The sequence below is a fragment of the Fundulus heteroclitus genome, chromosome 21 (genome assembly GCF_011125445.2).
Source record: "Fundulus heteroclitus isolate FHET01 chromosome 21, MU-UCD_Fhet_4.1, whole genome shotgun sequence".
Lineage (NCBI taxonomy): Eukaryota > Metazoa > Chordata > Actinopteri > Cyprinodontiformes > Fundulidae > Fundulus > Fundulus heteroclitus.
In genome coordinates, this window is record NC_046381.1 from 7,932,188 (window position 1) to 7,957,315 (window position 25,128).

General features: G+C 42.6%; 1 protein-coding gene across 6 annotated transcripts in view; it reads left to right on the top strand.

Annotated features, from left to right (window-relative positions):
- Nucleotides 1-759: 759 nt before the first annotated feature.
- The window catches only part of tmem108 (transmembrane protein 108), a 62,453-nt gene continuing 38,084 nt past the window's right edge, over nucleotides 760-25,128 (top strand). For 3 of the 6 annotated variants that reach the window (XM_036125190.1, XM_036125193.1, XM_036125194.1), the window contains exon 1: nucleotides 16,113-16,294. In XM_036125190.1, the coding sequence (XP_035981083.1) occupies nucleotides 16,126-16,294 (169 nt within the window). In that variant the 5' untranslated portion in view covers nucleotides 16,113-16,125. The other 3 variants (XM_012872319.3, XM_036125195.1, XM_036125196.1) reach the window with 3 other exon arrangements.

Sequence of the window (25,128 nt, forward strand, 5' to 3'; positions counted from 1 at the left end):
ATGGGGCCCATCAGACTGGACCCCACACAGTCTGAGGAAGAAGAAAAAAACATTTGGTTAATTTAGTTTCCATTTAATCTTGGAAAAATCCAAATGGGGCCCTTTCGGCATCCATCTAGTCTGTGCAAAAATATTTTGGGGAACAGTACTCCCCTCCCCGGTCTGTGTAGTATCCCTATTTGGGAATACCAAAATCCACATGGGAACCTTTAAGAACAAGCCTGTGAAACATCCCACTAGCGGCGCTGACATACAACACTGTTTTTTATTTATTTATGTATTCTACTTTAGTTTAGGGATTCTCTATCGTGATGGTTCTGAGACAAAAGAAAAACAGTGTATTGAAAACAAGTTTGACGAAGTCTGACAAAAAAAAACCTGAAAGCTGGAGAGATTTAAAACATGACCCGTTAAAAAAAACTAAACAGTGGAAATCTGACCATTTAAAAGACAAAAATGTGAATAAAAGGGGACTGACGCAGGACTTTTGTAGCCTAAAACATTATAGGTACATTCATAAATGAAGATTTTTTTATTGGTGGGTCAGAATGTATGGAAGGCTGCGTTATCTAATTATCAACAGGTGTCCCATAGAGGTGCTTTAATGCTCCCCTCTCTGCTGGCAGGGCTCCAGGAGCTGAGTCTCCCTCACTCTTCATCATTGCATCACTTTAAACTACCTTAAAGCCTTTGAGCCAGCGGCTGAGTATTTATTTATTTATTTTTTTACTACGATCCTCCGATCAGGGAGGAAACTGCAGTAGTCCTCATTAAAATTCTCTGCCCGTCCGCACTCCCAGAGAAATCCTCCTGTTGGTGGGTGGCACCGGCGTCCTGCGCACCGAGCCGCCGCGGACCGCTGTTTCATCACCGGCGGAGGAGGAACAAGGACGGCTGCTGCTGCTGCTGCTTCTGCTTCTGGTGCTTCACGTCCGGGTCTATTTATGGCGTCAGAACCGAGGGAGGAAAGGTGGGCTCACATGTCCGGGAGTCCGGCGAGGGGAGGCGCCCTGCGCATCTAGAGTCCGGCGCCCATCACACTCGCCAGCGCGGGGGCCGGGGAACCCGCACGAAGACTCGCTCCGCGGCTCCGGTGGCCTCTGCTTTTCGCGTTGATTGACGGCGGGGACGGACAACATCATGTGCGCCTGGACGCTGTGAAGTCCGTCAGAGCGGCGTGTTTTTATTTTTAATTTATTTTCGTCTTTCTGGGATACGCCAAGTACCCGACGTTTTCACGGCACCTTGTGCCATAGGTAAGCGCCTCCACTTTATCCCCACTTCTCTCCAACCTCACTGAAACGCACAGAGCACCCCGTATGGGTCCCCCAGGTAATCGTGAGATGAGTTTTCTTTTTTTTTTTTTTTTTTTTGTTTGAGCATCAAATAAATGGGAACGCTGCAGAAAAATGTCACCAACATAAACGGTGAGTACAGGCTGGTCTGGATATTGATGGAGTAAAGTAGAGAGAGAGAGAGAGATCTATGATAGGATGCTGAGATGTTTGTATCTGGAAGATTCCTGGAGATGCCCTGTAATCGTCCACAGCAGGTGAATGGATCTTATGCTTTCTTCAGGGATTGAACATGTTCACAGATCTCTAAGAACAGCTCTGCAACATTGATTATTATTGGGAAGACCAGAGGAGGTTGAGTGATAGTTTATGAGGATTTCATCTAGACATTGGCGTTCCCTACTGCAGATACAGCAGCGGTTTGGTTTGATTTGGTTTTTCCTCCGTGGATCAACTTTCTGCAGTCTTGATTCTTCCAACTTGCATGCATCTGCCTCAAGTATCTTCTTCCAAACGCCTAATTGCTTTAACAACCTGGTGGATGGGGATGGGGTAGGGGGGACGACAAAGCAAACAAGAAGGGCAACTCTCCCAAAAATGTTCACCTACATCACCAGACAATCCGTTCCAGAGCAGAACCTGCAGCTTTGTACTTCCTAGAATAGTTGACTCACAAAGAGCCCGCTTTTAAAGAGTCCACTAAACCTGCCGGCCGCCCCTTCCCTTTGTGTCACGACTGTTTGGTCGCATGCTGTCCACAGAGCCCCCCCCCCCCCCCCTCAAATCCTTTGTTCTGTTTAGAGGGAGGGGGGGAACAATCCTCCACAGCCATGTGGGTCATGAGTGGGGGGAGGGAGCATAGGGGGGACATCTGTAGCTGACATGCTGGGATAACATGAATGGGGTATTAGGGAACATATGAGCAAAGTACTTAACGCTAATGAGGACGTTCATGCTGTGTGTACGACGCTTTAGTGGCCGGTTGGGTTCGTCCCCAGGGACCAATGCTGATTCTGTCTTATCTTGGAACCAAAGTAAAGGATGGAGACGACTTTTGTGTGCAGTTGTTCACTCGGAGTTTAAATGTCGTCTTCAGGTGGTATGGGACCCGAATGTTGCTGCCTTCCTTCAGAAAGAAAGAGAAACATAATGTCCCCAACATCGCCAGTACTGACAACTATTAGACAACAAGGCGACTGCAATAATTACTTCTTTAAACGGTTGCAAGGCAGTGAGGATCAGACAATATATCAGCTACACATTTTCACGAGTCTTTCGCGTTCTAAGAAGTTGGGATTTCCGAAGTTCCACATTGAAAACTTAACTGGAGGACATCTTAAAAACCTGTGAAAATGCCCCCCAACCCAAAATCCAGCATGGCCGCCGCCTCATAAAGAAACAAAAAATATGAAGGAATACCATGTTTGCAATGATGCAGAAAATACCCACTGGTCTTCTTGGAAGATGAAGAACAACATGTGTGTGTCCATGACACCCACATGCAGGAACATCGGAGAAAATTAATTGTTTTAAGTTGTTATTTTGGCGCTAGCGGTCTTTATTTGACAGGAAATGAGGCTGAGATGGAAGAGACTCGAACCCAAGACGGTCACTTTGCAGGCCAAGGCTTCCTTACATGGGTCACTGGTAGTAGGGTGTTTAAAAGGTCCAATTTAATTTAAAACTGCTAAGTTTGCTAAGTTGTCTGTTGAGTTTAGAAGCTCAATGGGTCAGGATTTAAAGATCCTGGGTAAGTTGTTGGTTCTGCCCTTATAGACATAGACATAGACATGTCTATGTCTATGTCTATGTCTATGTCTAAAGCAGCCAAAATCCAAAGAAAGTCTTGCAGAAACCCTGGAGAACTAAATCTTTTTATAGATTAAAAAAACGGCCTGGCTGCACACCAGTTTATACGGCAAATAATAACAGAATAAGAAACGGATCCATTAGGTCAGCTAAGTACTACTCTCCCAGTTAGTTTCTTAACCCTGTAAAGGATTTAAATTTGTCCAAGACTCGTTTAGCCCCGACATGTGCGGTCAGCTTTGGGAGGACTTTTTCAGGGCATCAGCGGCTGAAAAGTCTCCGCAGCTGCCCTCTTATCACCACTGTCAGGAAGAGGTTTGCTTTAACAATGGGGAAAAACACCCGGAAAGTATCGGCTGTCCCATTCATCGGCGGCGGGCCTCTGTGTGGGACGAGCTTATCGGAGGAATTTGCAGGAAAAGGGAAACTCTGGTTTGTGACTCCTGTGGCTGAACGTCCGAGTCGGTCGGAAAGGGCGCTGGCCGGGGACTTGGAGAGCGGGATTTGTAATTATGAGTGGGCCTCCCTCATGACTGGTGCAGGGTGGTACACGGTGAGGTGGAATGCGGCCCCCCGTGGGGCCTTTCCTGGTAAACGCTCAGCGAGGACCCTCCGCTTTCCTTGACCAAACAGCAAAGGGTCCGAACCAGAACTGTACCCAAGCAACCAGCTTTGTTTTGTGTGCTTTCTAAATGCCACGCTCCCTTAGCGGCTTTGGAAATGACTTCTGTTTAAGAGGACTCATAGGTTGGAACTATGGGGGGGGGAGGTTCCAAGCTGAAAAGCTACTTAACTCGACAAGGACAAAAAACATTTTCTCTCCCCCCCTAAAGCTGCTTGTGATTTGGTCGTTGACGTGTGGAGCAGAACTCCTCGACCTTTTCTTTTAGTCATTATTCTGTTTGCAGCAGTTTTGTAATAGAGTTAAAAAAAAACAGACCATGTGGTCTCTGGGGTGAACAAAGGGGCCGATAAACACCGGCGAACACACCTGCCCGCGCAGCGCTGTGGCAACAGGAAGCACGCTCAGAAGGAAAGCGGGAGCTGGAGCTGACCATTGTGGCGATGGCCACGGGGAGATAAGACGTGCGGGAAACCATCGGAGCGTGAGGTGTTTTAGGGGGTGGGGGGGGGGGGGGGATTCCTGGCATTCCTCAGCTGCAGCCATGCCACTCCGATCTGCACCTCAACCCTCTGATGGTCACCTTTTGGGCCCGTAGGGACCCAGAAAACGGCCGGCAGAGAGTTGGTTTAACTGTGTTACGTAAGGAGAGATATTAACCAGTGTAGGAAACCGACATATCAAAGAGCTGTTCGAGGAATATCTTCTTCATATGTCTGTAACTTAAATCTGTAGCTTTATGCATATTAAATCTGGAAAATCAAGAAATCCTGTGTATGTTTAAGCAGATTTAGTGCTTGAATGTATAGAACAAACAGGCTTTCTTTTGCTATATTTGCCGTAGCTATCACTGAATATACTGGAAACTGAGCATTTTTCTTTAAGCTTTTAACAACTTTCACTCTCGGGTCAGCAACCTATTGAAACATAAAGAGTTTGCACCTAATTTTGTGCTTATGGTTTTTAAATAATGAACTCTAAGGTATCTAAGAAGTGGTCCTTTAATGTAAAATTCAAGAATATAATAAAATATGACTGAAAATAATTGTAAATGCAATGGTAACAACTGCAAGTGGTTCTTGGATGGTTTCAATGGTAAAATAATTAAAAACATAGATAAAATAAAAATGACAAACTAATTAACCCTCAAGGCAACAAAGGTATCTTGTTGTGAGCTAAATTTTATTATCGTAGTTGTGTAATATTTAACGATACCGCATCCTCTGCATCTATTGACTGAGGAGCTTTAAGAGAAATACATATTTTATTGTAGCCACATAAATCTCTAAATAGAGAACTCAGCTCAACGTTACGTGCCCTCATTTACAGTCAGAGCAGAGATTACCGTTTAACAGCAGGGGAACTGTAAGAAACCAGGCTGGAGGAAGTTTATCCTGCCACCATATACAGTTAGCTGGACGGTAAACGAAGGGACAACTATTACTGTTTGAGAACTACACCAAAGACTTGAGTTTTCTAAACACCACTGGGACTTTAACAGGAATGATAAAGGAAAGGAATGTGAAGCACAGTAGAGGGTCTATGATGCTGTGGGCCTTTTTGTTTATTTACAGCCAAAGTCCTTGGATCATTGTTAGCATGTGAACAATCCACTGCGAGAATATAAATAAAAAATCAGGGGGGCTAAAATGGATCAGCATTGGGTCTTTTAGCAGAATAACGATCCAAAACAAATGACCCAATCAACCCAGAAAAGCTCATTGGAGGAAATGTTATTATTTTATATCTGACGCGTCGTATATATCGCAGCTCAGGCACGTCTCTCTCTTGCGAAGCTCCGACTTTTCCGTTCGGTGGCGGCGTGAAGTCCCTTTGAGTGAAATATCTCGACAGCTCAGGGGACGGATTACTGTGACGTTTTGTACCGACATTCATGTTCCCTTTTAAGATGACCTGAACTTGTTACGCAGCAGACACTTAGGCTACGTTCACACTGCAGGTCTTAATGCTCAATTCCGATTTTATTGTGAAATCGAATTTTTTTGCATGGTCGTTCACATTTCCAAATATATGCGACTTGTATGTGATCTCCTGTGTGAACTTAATGCGTTCAACCGAAGTGTCCCGCATGCGCACTCGAGGATGTGATGACGTTACACGTAGCAAGCGTCCTCAGTGTTTGCGGAAGTAAACATGGATTATAATGCTGGCGCGTATTTTGCGGTCATTAATTTCTTTTCTAACCAGAGCTTTCCCTCCATTGACTGCTCTTCTCATTGTAGTCCGCTATGGATGTCGTCTTTCTTCCCGCTTCTGCATAGCACGACGCAGAATAGTGACGTTTGTCGAGTATCAGTGACGTACAGGTCGGATAAATGCGACCCGGCCGTACAGACACAGGTCGCATTTGAAAAGATCGGATGCATATCGGATTCAGGACCACATATCCAAGCGACCTGGGTCACATTTGAAAAAATCCGATCTGTGTTGTTCAGACTGTCATAAAAAGATCAGATACAGGTCGTATATGGGCAAAAAAATCGGAATTGGCTCACTTCAGGCTGCAGTATGAACGTAGCCTAAGACTCTTACCACTGAACCTCGTATGTTGTTCCTCGCTGTCGGCGCTTAACTCCACACCTGACAGAACGGAGGGTTTCTGGACAAAATTACCCGTTGTTTGTAAAAAAAAACAAAAACAAAAAAAAACCATAAAAGTAGGGATGCACGATATATCGGCATTAACATCAGTATCGGCTGATGTTAGTCATCTTCAAACATATCGGCATCGGTCCGATAAGTGAAACTCGGCCGATATTAACAAACGATATTTATTTCCATCGAGTTGCCGTTGCTGTTTTTGTTCGGTAATGTGATGGCGATGCATCACAGCCAGGACTGTTTTTTTTTTTTTTTTTTTTTAATGAAGCAGACATACAATGTCAGCAGCAAGGTCATTTTTCTACAGTGTCGAAAGAAGACATACGAAAAGCAGCGTGTAAGTCTGCCCTATAATCCACGTTCAAAAATTCAATTAGCATCTTTTTCAGTCGCTACAAAATTGTAAAAACTTTGCCCATCACAGAAGCCTAAATTTGTGTGTACATATCGGTATATTGCACACATATCGGCAAATATCGGTTATCGGACATAACGGCAATATCAATATCGGATTTCGATATCGGCCCAAATTGTCAAATCGGTGCATCCCCACATAAAAGTCAACATTTTAGGTTTTCTCTTGCATTATATCCTGTCCTTCAGCTGCTTCTAAATTTAAAATATACTCATGTTCTGCAAAGATTGAATCAATCTCCTGTAGGAGGAAGTCAGGAGTCTTTACTTTGGTCTATATCGCCACAGTCTGTGAATTAACATCTTGCATCGGTTTCCTTCCCACTGCCTTCTGTCTGAGGAGAATTTGTTGATGTCGCCAAGATCAGAGGAGCCTTTAATCCGGCTCTCCTATCAGAGAGAGGGAAATGTCTGGATGTAATGGGACTATGCTGGGAGAAGAGGTACTGAGGGTCTTGACCGCCTCGGGGAACGATAAAAACAAGCAGGTTTTGCCCTGTGAGGTCGACTCAGAGCCTCTGACCAGGAACCAAATCCTCACCTTGTTCCCTGGAAGAGAGCAGCTGTTATTGGATGGAAATTAAACTTCCTCCTCCATTAAACATCACAACTGAACGAGTCAATTCTGAAACATCCTTTCAGTTTTGTCCCTATCCATCCATCCATCCATCCATCCATCCATCCATCCATCCATCCATCCATCCATCCATCCATCCATCCATCCATTTGTTTAGTCCATCCATCCATCCATCCATCCATCCATCCATCCATTTGTTTAGTCCATCCATCCATCCATCCATCCATCCATCCATCTGTTTAGTTCATCCATCCATCCATCCATCCATCCATCCATCCATCCATCCATCCATTTATTTAGTCCATCCATCCATCCATCCATCCATCCATCCATCCATCCATCCATCCATTTGTTTAGTCCATCCATCCATCCATCCATCCATCCATCCATCCATCCATCCATCCATCCATCTGTTTAGTTCATCCATCCATCCATCCATCCATCCATCCATCCATCCATCTATTTGTTTAGTACATCCATCCATCCATCCATCCATCCATCCATCCATCCATCCATCCATCCATTTGTTTAGTACATCCATCCATCCATCCATCCATCCATCCATCCATCCATCCATCCATCATCCATCTGTCCACTTGTTTAGTCTGTCCATCCATCCATCCATCCATCCATCCATCCATCCATCCATCCATCCATCCATCCATTTGTTTAGTCCATCCATCCATCCATCCATCCATTTGTTTAGTCCATCCATCCATCCATCCATCCATCCATCCATCCTGATATGTAGTCAGCTAAAAGTAAACAGGACTCACCTGAAAGAACCCACAGATAAAAGCGGCACCATGTGTTGAGGATGAGGAGTCCCTTCATCTTCCACTCTGGTGGAGCTCATTATTGGCTAATTATTGCTGTTAACTGCTTATCTTCTCCAGTTTACCACTCCTGTTTACAAATTGAAGTTTTTTTTTTCCTTTCCACACACGCTAGGCCTCCATTTAACATTGTGACTCATGCTAACTCTACCTTAAATTGAGCAAGAAATAGCATGTGGAGCTTCAGCGTTTTTATACCCACCACTTTCAGTCTGCGCTATGCCCCGTGTCACACACAGCCTATTTCAGAGCCACTGGAGGGTGTGATTGATGGGTTAAAGACTACCACAGCTGATGGATTTTCAGGTAAAGCGTTTAGCAAAGGTGAGGTCACATGAGTATGGAGGAAATACAGACGATTGAGGAAGCTGAAGGATTTATTAAAGGGCCATCTGATCCATTCAGCAAAATATTTTCATTTCATATTTACGGTGCCATGAAAAAGAGTTTTCCCCTTTCCAGATGTTTACCCTTTTTGGTTTTTTGTCACTCTTAAATCTTTTAGATCATCAAACAAACTTTACTATCAGGCAAAAATAACCAGATTAAATAAGAAACGCGTTTTCAGATGATGATTTTTATCTTGAAGCAAAAGAAGCTATCCAAACTTAAAGATGTTTTAGTTCAGTTTTAATAGCCACACACAGGCCTGATTACTGCTTGATCAGAAAATCAGAAAAATCCTGAAAAGCAACACAGCGCGCCCCAGTTTGACGAAATTCAGGACCAGATGAGAAACAAAAGAGTAATGCTGACTAACATGGTAGTGGTAGGATGATGGTCTGGGCCTGTTTTGCTTCATCGGGACTTGGAAGACATATAACAAGTGAGGGAAGCATGAATTTGGCTCTCTATCAGAAAACCCAGGCTACTTGGCCTTCAATTCACAACTTTAGGCTCAAGTTTTATTGTGTTATGCAACAGGAAGATGGATCAAAGGAACACAACCAAGAAAACCTCTAGTTTGCAAAAAAATAAAATAAAAAATATACAATTTCAAGGGTTTAGAGTGGTGTAGTCAGGGTCGAGACTTTATTTTATTAAAAGGTGCGTAGCCATTACCTTAAACATGCTCGAAAAGCCTCCAACGTTCCTCCGTGGTGATGTGAAAGATTCGTTCACAGAAAAAGTTATTAGGTTTACGAGGGAATTACGTTTTCAGGCTGGTTTGGTACACCTTTTTTTAAAAAAATCTGCATTTTGTAATTATCAAAATGAATGTGTCTGTCATGATCTAAAACATTTAAGTGTGAGAGTCTGAAGAAAAACTGTCAGAAGGCCATATACTGTTTTTCACAACATGGGACGTACGCTCCTGTTAGCAGCTTGTCATGGTTTCTTCTGTGCGATGTGCTTTGTCGTTGATGATTTGCAGGTTTCAGCCGAACTGCTCCTCTGCTTGACAGCTGCTGTTTGAACCACAGCGGAGGCTTTATTTCTGATGTCTTCTTTGCCTAATTTGTCTCGGCATTTGACATTTTTCCATAATCAGAGCACTAAGCACCTCTGGGAGAATCCCTCCAACGTGAAACCATCGGCACTATTCACCCTCCAATTAAAGAGCGCTGTGTTTTTTCTTTTTAATTTTTTTATTCTCCTCTTCTGATTTGCATCACAGTCAAGCAGATTTGTGCCTCAGGGGACCCGACGCACTCCTGAATTTATTTAGACGCACAGAAACTGTAATGACATAGTGGGATTTTGGCTCTTTTGTGTGTTTTGTAAATGTGTTTGTAGTGTCAGGGATGGTGGTTTGGCAGCCGCGGCGTCACCATGGAGACAGTGCCACTATCGTGTGGGAAGGACTTTTTTTATTTTTTTTTATTTTTGTAAGGCCGCTATTGGCTTAAAAAAAGGGAACAACGTACTCTTATTGGAAACAAACTCCTGGTCTTTAACATATTATAATTTACCCTCTTTGGACCATGGTGTCATGAAAGGTCGTGATTACCCTGAGGTTATCAGAGCGATAGTGAAAGCTGCTGCTAATGAGAGTGGGAGTCCTTCGAAGGCGAAATGCAAATCGATGGTTTAGATTTTTGGGATGCTGCAATTAGACTGCAAATCTTAATGACGGGGGAATTGATCCAAACATCCCTGGTTGTAATACAGGAAAAAAATGTCTTCAGGTGTGCATCCATCCATCCATCCATCCATCCATCCATTATCTAACTCATCTATAACTAGTGGGGTTATAGATGAGCATTCACTGGGTGAGAGGAGGGGTTCACCCTGGACAGGTCGGCAGTGTATCGCAGGGCGACACAGAGACAGACAGGACAAATAACCATTCACTCACACACTCACACCTAAGGAGATTAACCTAACAGTCATGTTTTTGTACTGTGGGAGGAAGCAGGAGTACCCAGAGAGAACCCACAAATGCACAGGGAGAACATGCAAACTCCATGCAGAAAGACCCAGGGCAAGGGTAGGACTTGAACCCAGGACCTTCTTGCTGCATGGCAACAGCGCCGCTGTGCAGCCCTTTTCAGGTGTACAGACTTTGCAAAAGTATTTATACCCCTTGAACTTCTTCAGATGTTATTTATTTTTATATATTGTTTTGTATTTCATTGGGGTTTTATGTGACAGAGCAGCACAGATGCACTGCAAAAAGGGAACTAAAAGTAAGTAAAAATCTCTTGAAATTAGTGAATTTTTCTTTGATTTGAGGAGCTAAATAAAACCATTTGCCAATGGAATGAGTATTTTTACACCTAAAATAAGATAATTAGATATTGTGCACTTGAAATAAGATGATGGAGATGAATTGGTTCCTTTTTTAAGTGCAAAAATCTTATTCCATTGGCAAATAATCTTATTTACCTGCTCATATCAAGTAAAAATACACTGATTTCAAAATGTTCTTTTACTTACTTTTAGTTCCCTTTTTGCAGTGTGGTAGAACTGAGGGTAACTCTGGAGGAGATGAAGAGATTCACGGCTCGGGTAGTTGACAGAGCAACTAATACTTGTAAAAAAACTAACGCCGCACATAACCCTGAACGCACCGTCCACACCAGTAAACGATCTAGTGGCGACATCATGTGCTTTTCCTGGGTTATGATAACAGCTTTGGCTGCACAATGCAGCCCCAGTCTACCTAGCTAACTATGTCCCAAACATAGTTAGCTAGGTATTATTGTGTTTTTCTTTTGTGGTTTAAAATATGTAGTTTATGGAAATTCTCATACAATGTTTAGATAAATAACACGTCTGAATAGCTGAGAACTGCATTTTAACGTGTTGTTCAGTTTGCATGTTTTTCACAACGCCTAGCTGTGTGTTCCAGAAATATATCTGGGCGAACAACAAGACGTAAAAAAAAAACACTGGGATGGTTATTTAGCTTTAGAACAATGGCTGCATGGACAGCTTTCTCTTTCGTGGTACGGTACTCCCTCCTCATCACCACAGAAACTCTGCCATCGTGTCTCTGCCCTCTCCCCCGGGGCCATCGCTCTGTTCGTGACTCTTCTTGCCGGTAATTTGCTCCTGCAGCTCATCCCATCATGTTTGTCCCACGTCCAACATCAGAGAGAGTGATGGAGGTACTGACACCTGCTAATTCTCTCTCAGCCAGACCCCCCAGCCCCCCCCACACCCTCCGCCCTCCATCTCCAAGCCGAGCAGCTGACATTTAACAGGGAGAGCTGTTAACGGGCCGCAGGAATGTCACTGACATTCACTTTGTATGATGTGAGATAGGTCAGCCGCTGTGTCCGGGACTGAGTTCAGCATGGCGGTGAAAGCCTGTCAGCCCGGCTCTCCCCGGGGTTGCAAAGCGGTAAAGAAAGGTTTGGTGCTGGAGGTACACCTGATGGAGGATTTCCTCCTTTCGGCTCCGAGAATCTTTGAACGTAGCTCAGCAAGAGTGAATAAAAAAAACAGAAGTGGATAGTTGTAGGAAGTCCCATTTACAGTTTTCCAGAAGCCATTTAGGGCGCGATTCTGGGACTTGGTGGTGGAGGCATCATGCTGTAGGCCGTGGTGCCACCAGGGGGTGGCCAGGGGTGGCCATGCCCCCCCTTATGCCATGTCCTGGCCCCCCCACTGGACAGTGTTAATTGTAATAGCATCAGTTTAGCATTTAATCCAATTATGCACAGCCAGCAAGCCAGCCGCTCTTCTGGACCTTCTATCGCGCTTTTATTTGTATCTGCCAGTATCTACTTTTCCCTAGTAATTGTTTTGTTTTTTGATAAATTAATAAATGTACACCTAATTCCTACAATAATTACACAATAACCAGGAATTGTTGTTCAATTCAAAATGTTAACTGTACTGTTATCGGTCTAGGCACATTAGATCCTTAGTAACATTAAAAATCAAACAATAAACCAAAATATGTCAGTAAGCGTTTACTTAAGTCTTTAAAATAGTTTTCTACAGGCAGCGTTACTACAACAGTAGAATAAAATCCTGAAATTATGGCTTTTACACTGCAAAAACTGAACTAAAAATACCTTAAACTGAACTTAAAATGAGTGTATCTGTCCTTGGTTTGAGCAGGTAAATAAGATTATCTGCCAATGGAATAAGATTTTTGCACTTAAAATAGGAACAACTTATCTCCATCATCTTATTTTAAGTGCAGGATGTCTAATTATCTTATTTTAGGGGTCAAAATACTCATTCCATTGGCAGATAAACTTATTTACCTGCTCAAATCAAGGACAAAAACCCAAATTTTAAGAAAATTTTACTTATTTTAAGGTGTGTTTTTGCAGTGTAGTTTCAGTGTGCCACCCCAAGCTTTTAAATGGCCCCATCTGGACCCCCCCTACGAAAGGTTTCTGGAGGCGCCACTGGCTGTTGGGGTGCTCTGGTCAGATTAGACCAAAATCGAACCGTTTGGTCTACAAGCAAAAAGGTAATTTGTGGTGAGAAAACACCCTGAACGCACCATCCCCGCCCAGAAACACGGCTATGGCAGTGTTTCTGGGTGGGGATGAGAAGACTTGAGACTGAGGGCCCAGTCAAAGTCCAGACCTACATCAAGCCGGTCCCGAATGCTCTCCATCTAGTCTGACTGAAAAGAATCAACTTCCGCTTTACAATAATTAACCCGTTTGTGTTGATCTCTCACATAAAATAGAGATAAAACACATTCAAGGGGAAAAAAGTTTCAGACTTGCAAGGTACTGCGAGATAACGTTAACGAATAGATAAGGGACGTTTAATCGGCACCTTTTCAAAAGTGCGGTAAAAACAAAGCAATTAATTTAAATTCACAAAAAGACACTTTGCACAAAATCTGGCACAGTTGCATCACTCTCTCCTCTCCAAATCTTTAGATAAACAAATCTTCTTCAGCCTCAGATGAGAAGAGTATTCCAGGGTGGATGGTTAAGGCTCATCTTTTAATTATTTATCCATTATTTGTGCCCTCTGAGAGGAAAGGAAGATGTATGACAATCCCATACGCGTACGTCTGTAATGAAATGAAGCAGTCATGTCATCCTAATGCTGTTAGCCCTTTCAACTCTTGTAAGATTAGGGGCGCTGAAGATGAAGATTTAAAAAAAAGCCAACATCTTATCCATATTGTTAAACCCTGATTGCTGACTCTGTATGATGAGATGTGATGAGATCCGATCCATGCTGAGTGTGACGTCTTGTTCCTCTGCTGTTTACCCTTTCATTAATTCATCCATGAGAGATGAAGCAAACCTCTTCATGTTCTGGTAATTAAACCTCTGTCGCTGGGGCGTGTATTTTTTTTTTTCTTTCTCTCTCCTGGAAAACTGTTGCACGGCCACGCAGACGCCCCCTTCTCTGAGAGGCCGGCGTCGATAATTAGCGCGCCGAGGGGTTTTGCAGTGATTGCTTCATTATTTCTCCACCAGGCACGTGTACGAGAGTAATCCGTGCACAAGCAGCTTTACAGGGTCTAGGTCCATTGTTGCCTAACACCTAGGAGAACAATTTGCCGAGGAGCTCGCACAGCGTCAGAGTTGCGAAACACGGCTTCGTCAGCAGGGCGCCGACTCCTCCCTGATTTCTAAACCGAGTCCGCTTCATTTTCCTGCATTTTTCGCAGCGGTTTAGCCGGGAGCTGCGTGCCGGGCAGCGGTTATCTGCCCATTTACGTTTCAAAAATGATTATTTTTGTTCTCTAAGATGTAAAAAGGCTTTGCTGCAGAGGTCTGAGTCATTGGCACCACGCTTTAATCAGTCTGTTTGAAACAGATCTTCAAGGCGTTTCTGAAGTGGGTCTGAAATAAGATCTCTGCATGTTTTCCTTTTTGCGTTTCTGTGTTCCCTCCCGAAAAAAAGCCATGAAGTTGTAACAAGAACAGAGTCCATTGATTAGTTTGGTGCAGTCTTCCGGTCTTTGTCTGTATTCCCACGTAGAATTTGGGTTTTTGACTTAACTCTTAGATTTCCAAGAGGCATTCAAATCTGTAACAGAGACCGAAAGGTCTGAAGGACATAACAGATCCGATTCGACTCCAGTTTTTAAAGCCTCACAGACGAAGAGTTTGTTTCTCTCAGTAAAAGAAAACTGGTCAGCAACAGATCAGATTTTTCAGTTTCCGTCCTTTGGGGGGGTCACTGTTTAGGACCAATCGAAATATGTCACCAGTGGATTTATTGGTACATCTCTACAATTGTTGTCTCTCCCATTTTGATGACTACCTTGGAGATCTGTGTTTACTGCAAGGACACAGGAAATGATGAATTCTTAGTTAAAAAGATCTTAAAGTTTGGAAAATAGATCCTAAAATCTCTGATCAAATAGGAAAAAGATGATGTAATCAAGTTGAAGGCCTTTATTTTTTGGGAATTGTTAGGGTTCTCAACATTTGTGGCTCCAGCACTGCAAAAAGGGAACTAAAAGTAAGTAAACTTTTTTGGAAATTAGTGTATTTTTCCTTGATTTAAGTAGCTATTATAAGAATATTTGCCAATAGAATAAGAGTTTTGCTCTTAAAATAAGAACATTTCATCACCATTATCTTATTTCAAGTGCAGGATATCTGATTATCTTATTTTAGGGGTAAAAATACTCATTCCACTGGCAAATACTATTATTTAGCTGCTCAAATCAAGGGAAAATATTCAAATTTTGAGAAAATTTTACTTACTTTTAGTTCCCTTTTTGCAGTGAGTGATTTTGGAAATGTGTGTTTTTTTTCTCTTGGGTTCAAATCCAAGTTGAGAATTTTCTACATTTATTATGCAAGAGCAATAAAATACGAATTTGCACTTCTTTACCATGGTGGGAAGTGAAAATTGTGAAAATCGTTCATATTCTGCCACTTTGTTTTCTTAAAGGCTGCTCTCTGCCGCCTGATATTCATCCAAATAACATGTCACCAAGTCAGCCCCTCGCTCACCTCCTGTTTTGACTGAGTTCCCACTGGACAAGCCCTCGGTTGGATCTCCTTTTTTTAAAATGTCAGCCCTGTCAGGCCGTCATATCTTCTGTCATCAGGTGAACATCAGTCCCAGGGCTGCAGAGAGGCTCTAGTCATTACAGCTGTGCCTGCCACCGGTCCCTATCCGTCAACCTTTACGCGTCTTGCTCCAAACCAAACATCATCCCTTTAATCACTGAAGGAGAAAGAGGTCATCCGTCTGGATCGAAGACTGAAGGCGCCACTGCTTTAAAAACAAACTTCGGAGAGTCCCAAACATGAACTCAGGCATGCAGCAAAGCATACAGTTTGTTCTCCTAGTAATTGGCTGATTAGGCTTTCTGTCTGTTTGGGACGCTGAGTAACTGAGCTGCTTGTCCACCAGTAAATCCTCCAGTCTCAGGCACACGGGCCTTGTTGTGTTTTCGTTTGCCCTTGTCTGTTAGCCTGATTAAAATGGAGAAGGGCTAACTCGTGTCTGTCAACACGCACAAGCCAGACACTCTCAGCACTAGCAGCTCTTGGCATTAATCCGTCTCACTAAAGGTTGAGGGGGGGGTGGAGTGGGTGGAGGAAGAGAACAATGCAACATCTTTCCCTCTATCCTTCTTGCTCTTTTGGCACTGGCCACGTGATAATCGCCTGGCGGGATATTTCGGGTCTCTTGGACGTTGAGTACGGATGTTTCTCTCCTTGTCCACTCATCCCGACCGGCTCTCAGCGGCCCCTGCTGCGCTCCTCAAGGAAGCGAGGTACAATGCTCCCCCCAGTGCCTCTGACAAACATCCTTCCACTGCCCTTTGTTCCTGCCATTGTCATCAGACAAGAGGTTGCGTCTAGAGGTTAAGTGTTGGACATGTTTGCAGACAGGGTAAGCGTCATGGAGTTTCTAAAGTCTGCGTGTGTGTGCGTTGTTTCTGTAGTTTGCAAGTCAATGATTGTGGCAGGAAGAGACACCGTGGAAACAATATGCATTTCCAAATTCTGTGGTACGGGACGGTACACGCTTTCTTTGTCTCCTCCATGGACATTCCTGAACATGGTAAGGGGCCTTATTTCCTGCCTTACGCCAGGCAAACAGAGGTATCTGCGTGTTTCGTAGATTACACGATAGAACGTGTACCGGAAAGTGGGACTTCCACTCCTTCGTGTGAAATATTTGCAAGCTTAGATCCTCAAATACCAACGTCTAGTATTGTTCTGGAGTCACAGACATTTCCGCGGGAGTCATTTCTCCACAAGAGGACGTCGGTTTGCTTATGTTGCTTCAGAGCCAAATGTGAAAGTCAATTAGTAGATTAAAATTGCAAACGTGCCAACATCTATACTCATTGAAACTGTTTTGCAGAATACAACTGAGGGGTTGTATTCTGCAAAAGATATCATAATCCCATCCCAATATAACTGAGCCACATAGGTTTTATGGTTCAGACCTAAAGGATAGGAGGGTCCACGTTCTTTGGATGTTGCTATTTGGTCCTTCAAAATCAGATTTTTATTTCTCTGGAGAAGGATATGAGCTTCATGAACAAATACAGTTAGAGATGTAAAACCCCCTGTCCTTTTATTAGAGACACCATGCTGGTAGCAGGCTGGAGGCCATTCAGCTTTTAGAAATGCTATAATTCTTGCGTCTGAAACCATCCTCTAAGATTCTGGTCCATATTGACATGGTTCCATCACACAGTTGCTGCAGATTCGTGAGCTGTACATCCACAATGATGACATTCCACCACTTCATAAAGACGCTCTACCAGAATGAGACCTGGTGTCTCATTTATAAAGACATTGCTTGGAATACATACTAAAAGTGTGCGTACGCCAAGAAAAACAAAATGTCGTACGCCAATTTTTTTTTTTATCAGAGTTATAAAACCCTGCACACGCACCCCAGCATGCAATTTCCCTTTATAGATCACAGCTACACCTACATTTTTGCGTACCTGGTTCCGCCTCATGTTCTGCCCTCTACACGCTCAGATTAACCCATAAATGGTCAATGCAAAGCACCTCATGAATGTTAATGTGTGTTAATAATTGACCAGCTGATCGTTTTTTGTCATGGTGAACAGAGAGAAAAACAAAGAAACAGTGGTGGGAAAAATCCAGAGGAGGACAGTGGGATGAGGGCTGCATGGTGGTCACCCAATTCCTCTGTGCTCTGGGGTTTGGACCCAGAAACTGGGGGGCTGTAGTCACTGTGCCCTGTAGAATGCAATGCTCGGAGTCTAAAGCGGCATTTAAACCAGTCATCATAATTAGTCAGAAAACCTTTGATTGCTTAAACCACTTTCCCTCCTAATTCTCCCATTTATAAGGTCCTCCAGCAGTGCCAGTGCGTCCACCACACAGCTTTACACACAAATGTATTTGACTGTTTACAGCAATTAAAGGGATTGTCACACACCTCATCACAATAATCTCTTCATCTGTGGCACCCGTCACCTTGGTGATCATTGGGGAGAGGAATGCGATGGTAGAAAACCCAGATAAAATGTGCGGACTTTTATTTAAGAATTTAAGTCAATTTATGGGCATTTTTTTTTTATTTATTTGAAAGGTTCTTATGTTTAGTCCTCACATCTAGATGCCTGATTCTATTGATTTACAGCCTTGTGATTGGCAGACTTGCTATTTGTGTTAACAGGCAATTCAGCAGGTGTACCTAATAAAGGCTATTTGTGATGTTATTACATGAAGCCATGACATTATTGCAACACTATGGGTCATGCTTTTTTGTACGAACGAGGACATTTTTAGAAGTGAAGCCGAGTTGACGAGGAACGCTTTAAAAAGAACGTGCAAAGATTGGGAAAAACAAGACCTAAACCCCTCAAATTAGATGAGCACCCAACAGACTGCATAAAATATACTTGTATGGGTGGGCATCAAAATAGGGGGTCCCAGATAATCCTAAATCCAGCCCTGCACACTAGCTCATCATCTCTCTCCATAGAGCTTGTTAAAATAAATATATGTCTCCACCTTGTTATAGGTGCATTTAAAAGAAATAGGAATGTTTTGGGATGTTTTCCTTCCACGAATGCAGGATTTGCATCGACCAAAACCTAGATGAGAGGCACCTCAAGCCCAGATCACCTTTTTCCAGCACTACATTTTTAATCTCCTCCTCTCAGGGAGCATTAGGCTGCTTTCACGTTCCTGTACGACGTTTAGTTAAATGAGACGCCGCATTCAGAAAGGCAGCCGAGGGCTTCGGATGCCGGTTCCTCCCTTCATACACCTTTAATATCAGTGAAGCTCCTCCAGATGAGAGGGCGGCTCAGTTCAGTCCATGTCGCCGTTTTTCCCTGGTGGGTAGCACTTTGACAAATGGTCCCCTTTCAGCGGTGAGCTGCAGAGCACTAATACTGTCTCAGCCAAAAGTTGACATCAAAGGCTTATTGCTCACGGTGATTTATCGAGTGTTTTTTAGCGATTCCTACCTGCTCGGTTCTGCAGGGTTCCTGTGGATTTCTGCTGGGCAGCTGGAGGATTGATATCGGCTGACAGCACCCTCGGCGTGGCGGTGCTATTGCTGTGTCACGTTGTTTTATCTTGTTTGTCTCCATTTAACACCTCAGGAGAGCGCTCTGCTTTTATTAAATATGTGGGGTTCAAAATAACTTCTGCTTCAAAAAAAAACGCTGGAAAAATAAAAGTAATGGCTCTAGAAATTAAACAACGGGGAAATCTGCTAATTAATTATTGGATTTTGGTCTATTTTGGAGCCTTACTTCACAACGACTGCCGCATATTTTCACTTTCAGAAATAAACGTTTTACCATTTTTGTTTTTCAACCTTAGTGGCAAAACATTGCGATTTTTAGAGGACTGGTTTCTAAGAGCGATGCTTTTTCTGGTTCTGCTCGCATAAATTCATCAATTTTTCATCCAAATGTTATTCCGAAAATCAACAAATTTAGTATTCAGCCTCCGGAGGGGAGAAAGAAACTGTACGAAACAAATAATTTGAGTCACGTCGAGCATTTTGATTTGGCATTTATCTCCTGCTGAGTCACTCTCTGTCTGCTGGTTTGTGCGGCTCAACCGTGTCCTAACGAAACAACGACAGCAAGGCGTTAGAGGTGTTCAACCTGCTGCAGGTGGGCTGGCAGATGGAGCACAACCATTTACTGCTTTAAGATGAAATCTCACGTTGGCCTAACCTCCGCTCTTCCTTGTCAACAGCCAATCAAAGGTTTTTGTGCACTCTGACTTCAGGATGTGCAGACCTAAAATATCAAGTCCACCAAAAAATGCTTTTGGGGCTGAGGGAGAGATTTGGAGGAGAGGACCTGGGACCAAATTTCTCATTGGAGTAGATTTGTGTTAGAGGTGAACATAGCAAGCAGTGAAGGAAAGGGAGAGCAAGATGTCAGAGGTAAATCTCTTGCAAAACGATGCAACATAAAAACCTTTTTTTGTCTATCAATTCATCAAACACCCATGCAACATAAGAAATATAAATATTCTAATATTCTGTGGATATTGCTTCGGCTTCCATAAATTATTTATCAGGTTTATTACGTCCAGGGACTGAATGCGTGAAGACTAAGTCTGGAGTAAAACTCCAAAGAAGATATTTATTTGGATGAAGGCATGACTCAACCATAAAGGCCAGAAAAGAGATGAAAGATCAAGGTTTGCAGCTCAGGGCTCCCTTTGCAGAACTTGAACAACTTTACGTCTTCCAGTTTCCGGGAATGGAAAAAAAAAAAAAAAGATGTTCTGGAACGGTACAAAGTGAGTGCAAAAGATTCATGCTGGAGGGAGAAAAAGCAAAAACTCATCCTCCGGCAGACAAACTGACTGGTTGTTTTGGTCTGCGGGAATTGATTTTTAAAAACTTACGTCTAAGGAATGCTGTTTTAAAAGTTAGGTCTGAGAGGTTGTGATTGACCAGCGAAAGTGTCATATTTTATTAATTAGGTTATTATCATGAATACCTTCTTTGTTATCTGCTTATTATCCTGTTTCTGCAGCCTTATTGAGCTGCGGTCCACAGATAATCACTGCGGTGAAACATGATCACGCATCAGTTCCTCTGTTGGACTGACGGGTCTGGGTAAGCGGGGCTTCCTGAGAGCTCGTTGTGTTTAATAGCCAAAATTAGTCTCGTATATCGAATCATTTTCCAGTTTGTTTGTTTTTTTGTTAGAAATTTAACACAGAAAAAAACAAAGTGAAAAGGCTTCACAGCTGCCTAGTTCACTTATTCTAAAGGCTGAGGGTCCTCCTGCCTCAGAGCTGATTCTAACAGGAAAAAAAAAAAATTAGGAACTTGCTCGGAATAAACTTTATCTCCTCTTTAATGAAATATATGTACCCTCAGGACAGGTTGAAATTAAAAATGCTACAATATTAAGAATATTTTAAGATATTTCATGTGATAAATTCACCTTTTCATCACCGAAGCACCTTTTAATATGGCTTGCAGTGAGGCTATTTTTAGACCCCGTTGCCGGTTCTGACAAGTCTCAGAAAAAGTGACACATTGTAGCCTCGCACTGCTGTTGATCATCAGCGAGACGCTTGCTCAGTCTGAGGGTCACATCAGGATGAAAGGAATAAGGAGGTGGAGGGAGTGGAGGATGGAGAAGGATGGAGGGATATTTACGAGTCAGACAGCAGCGAAGGTGAGCTGCATCCCAATGTCTGCTCCTCCGCTGCCATAACTCTCAGGGAAAAGGAGTAAAGCCCAGAGATTTGCAGTCGTACCGAGCGTCTTCAGGTATGTGAGAGTCTTCACAGAGCCGCATATCGTCTTCCTAACAGGGCAGTCTGTAAGAGCTACAAATGTCGGGAAGTAAAAAATACACAAAAACAAACTAGAAAGATGAGGAAAAACTGTTTCCTCAGAACATGTTTTAGTAAATCTGAAATTCTTTTAACAGGGAAAGATACAAGACAAACTATTTCGTAAAATTTGGAGAATAAAACCTGAAAAGAGTCAACACCTACAAGTCTCCGTGACATTTTGTTAAAAGAATGGCTTTATACAAAACATGCAAATGAAATAAACAGTGGAGAAAACTTCCACAGCAAAACCATAGAAAGAAAAAGCAAATTTTTGGACAAACAGCTGGAATTCTGACATTAAAACAAAGAGAAAAAAAAAACTTGACATGTTTTGAAACAAAAAAAAAACACACAGAAATTAAAGTTACAAGAAGAAAACAAATTAATTCAGACTTTATTAAGGACTTTAGGCACCTGATCCATAGCAAGGACTCTTTGAAAATAATACAAAACTGAAAACGATCCCGGTGCCTACCTCCAGTGGTCATTAGGTGAGAGGTGGGATTCACTGGGGGCAGGTTGCCACTCCATCACAGGGCAACTTAGAGATAACAGGACAAACAACCACGAACACCCACTCACCCTTAGGTGAGTTTAGACAGAAAATATTACCAGTCATGTTTTTTGGACAATGGGAGAAAGCCAGAGTACCCAGAGAAAACACTCACATTCACAGGGAGAACCTGCAAACTCCATACAGTAAAACCCCAGCCTGAGATTTGAACCCCGGACCTTCTTGCTGCATGGCAACGCTACCAATTGTAGCACTGTAAAAAGGTCACGCACAACTGAGAAAGGTTTTTCCTTAAAATGTTGTTTTTGTTTTAGTTATTAGTTATCTATCTATTTAAGGCATCTATCTATGGCATCTATCTGCTATTAATTGTTTCATTTTTAAATCACGTCGGTCTTTTAGGCAGACATCCTCTGTGCAGACTTACTGAGTCAAACCAGGCAAACATTTGAGAACAGAAACACAGCGGCGTCTCTGGTGTGCCGCTGTCTGTCAGCTCTGACTTTTAACACCAATCACAGCGGCGCTCCCGCCATCGTTCCCAGCGCTTGATCCATGCTCCAGGGTCGGTCGCCTCTTTTTGGTGACATAACAAGTCTGTCACAGGTTATCCCCAAAGGCCATGTTTCCTGTCAGCACACCAGAGCCGACCTTAAGAGTGTGTTACGCAGCATCTCAGAGTCTTTCAGGCTCCCTGAGCCACAAAACGTCTCACTGTTCTTGTGCAGAAACCCAAAACAAAAAAAACCTATGCATTTCACTAAAGCTTTGACTCAAATTGAATGATCGTTTACAACAAAACACAATTCAAAATCTAGATCTGACTTCAGCTTGACATTGTGTAAACAAAGGATTTGAAAAATCATAGAGGAGGCTAAGAAATAGAGACTGAGCTCCTGATGAATTGACTTGGGACTAGTCTTGGTATTTAGAGCGCAATTACTTGTACTGATAGGGAACTTCCTTAAAAGCTTACTGGAAATCGTCACGGACTGAAGCCCAACCCTAAACATGCTGAGAAGTTTAAATGAGACTTGACACTTTGGAGATGAGCCTCCAAACTGGACAACCAATTTAAAATCCCTCGTCTGGCTACTCTTCAGCTGTTCTGGGTGTTTATTGACAGCATGAACTTAAATTCATCTTCAGGACAAATTGATTTTTACTGACTGTGCTGTAATAAAGGCTGCCAAAGTGAGTACATCTATAATTTACGTTTTAAAAATATGCATTTGTTGACTGACTCTCAAGTCATTTTTAGTTCTTGCAGAGTGGAGAAAGGAATACATTAGAAGCCTGTTGGATCAGTTTCTCTGGGGGTAGGGACACATCTAAAACATAAAGGGTGGTGAGACCTGAGTACAAGGATTGGGGAATGCTAGCATAATACACCATCACTGCACTTATTGTTGCTCTCTGCCAGTCCGCTGGCTGAATAAAAGCTACGACATTCTTTTCATATTCACGTTAAGCCTGTCAAGTTTAAGTTGTGAGAAACGCGGAGGGTCAAAGTATGGAAACCACTTATAGGTCCGATGAAGGCAACACTGTTTAAAACTAGCCTTAACATTGGCTGGCTAATTTAAATAAAAGCTAACAGATCACATTTTGTATTTTTTTCTATAAATCTTTGTGCGACTACAGTAAAACCATAGTATTTTTACTAGAGTATCACTCCATGACAATCTTATCTGAGAGTATGAATAGTACTGACATACATAATGATCTGTTTTAATTTGTTGGCCCTAAACCACAGAAAAGAACGGGCTTAATCTACGTTCACGTGAGGCTTTAATTTTCTACAACTTCACTGACAACAACCTTAAAGGACTTGGCCTTGACGTTTACTGAACCCAAAGGACTGAAGTAGAAAAGTGGGACTTGTTCAGAATGAGTTGCTATTTGAAATGATCCCATTCCAGTAGACTTAACCCAGCCATGACGTTCACAGGAAGTTCATAATAGGAAAGATTTCTGCTTGTACGTGGTCTGCAGAGCAGTCGTGTAAATCTGAAGAACCTCCGGCTGGCTACCATTTATCTTTTTCACTGGTTCCACGCATATTTATACGCCTACAGATGGTCCTCGGTTCCTCTGATGAATTGCTTCGGTTACTGGTTTGTGTCTGCGTGCGCTGCTGAGTAATAAAGAGGCCGGTGCCGTCGCTGCACTCCTACTCAGCTGCCCCTGAGCTCCGGTACTCGATTCTCTCTGTTTGGGATTTCTTTGCTGAGCGGGTTTCAGGCTCATTCATCCTTTGAGAGCTACAGCAACACTGTTTCTGTGAAGGTAGGTTGTTAAGCGAGGATTACGCCGATATTCAGTGTTTTCAGACGCGTCTCAGTAAAACAGAAATAATCATCTTTAGCACTGTGCCATCCTGGTTTTCGGTGCTGACGTATCTGATTTGTTCTCCTGGGAATAAGATGAGTCAGCACAAATACCAATCAGTGCGCTGCATGAATCTGAGATTATTTTTACACAGCTCTGCGGACGTTTCACTTTTTACCTGTGGGCATGAATTGATTCTAGTCATATGACACGGTGCAATCTCTTTATAAAAAAACAATAAAAGTGCTTTAAAATTTGCAAAACCAAAGGTGTTTTATTTTCTGATGCCATAATTTCAGAACAAAACAAAAATTAACATTACCGAGTTTTAAAATTTTGTGTATCAAATGGACCTTTACTGTAATGATATGTTATTTATATTATATTAATTATTTACAGAGAATATGTGACATTTTGCGACATATTTACTCAATACAGAAGATTTATTTGAGAAAAGTACTAACTATAGAAATACTTGTATGGAAAATAATATGTTTGCTATTTTAGGATAAAGTTCCTAAAGAGGTTTGTCATTTTAAATAGTAGATTTTTGGTTGGATAAGTGCTGGATTACAAGTACTGCATATAGTAGTTGTTACAGATGATGTGCAGAGCAGCTGCTGGTCATGGAGCCGCATCAGTGGCTCACATCTAGTCCCCGGGGAGTGGTCATCTTCCTGTGTTGTACAGTGTAGAAATATGTGGTGGTGCACCATGGCCAGCTAGTGACGCTGAAGTTGGTGTTTGATTCACAGCTCCTCATTTGGCTGTTTCATAGTTTTTAAGGAATCCAGATTGTATTTGATCATTACTGTTACAATTGAAAAAATATTAGACCAAGCCAACCTGAAAGGAGCAATAAGTGATACTGACACCTTGTGGCTTAAATCGGCACAACAGCCTGCCAGTCACAACAATCCAATATGCCGTTTCAAAACA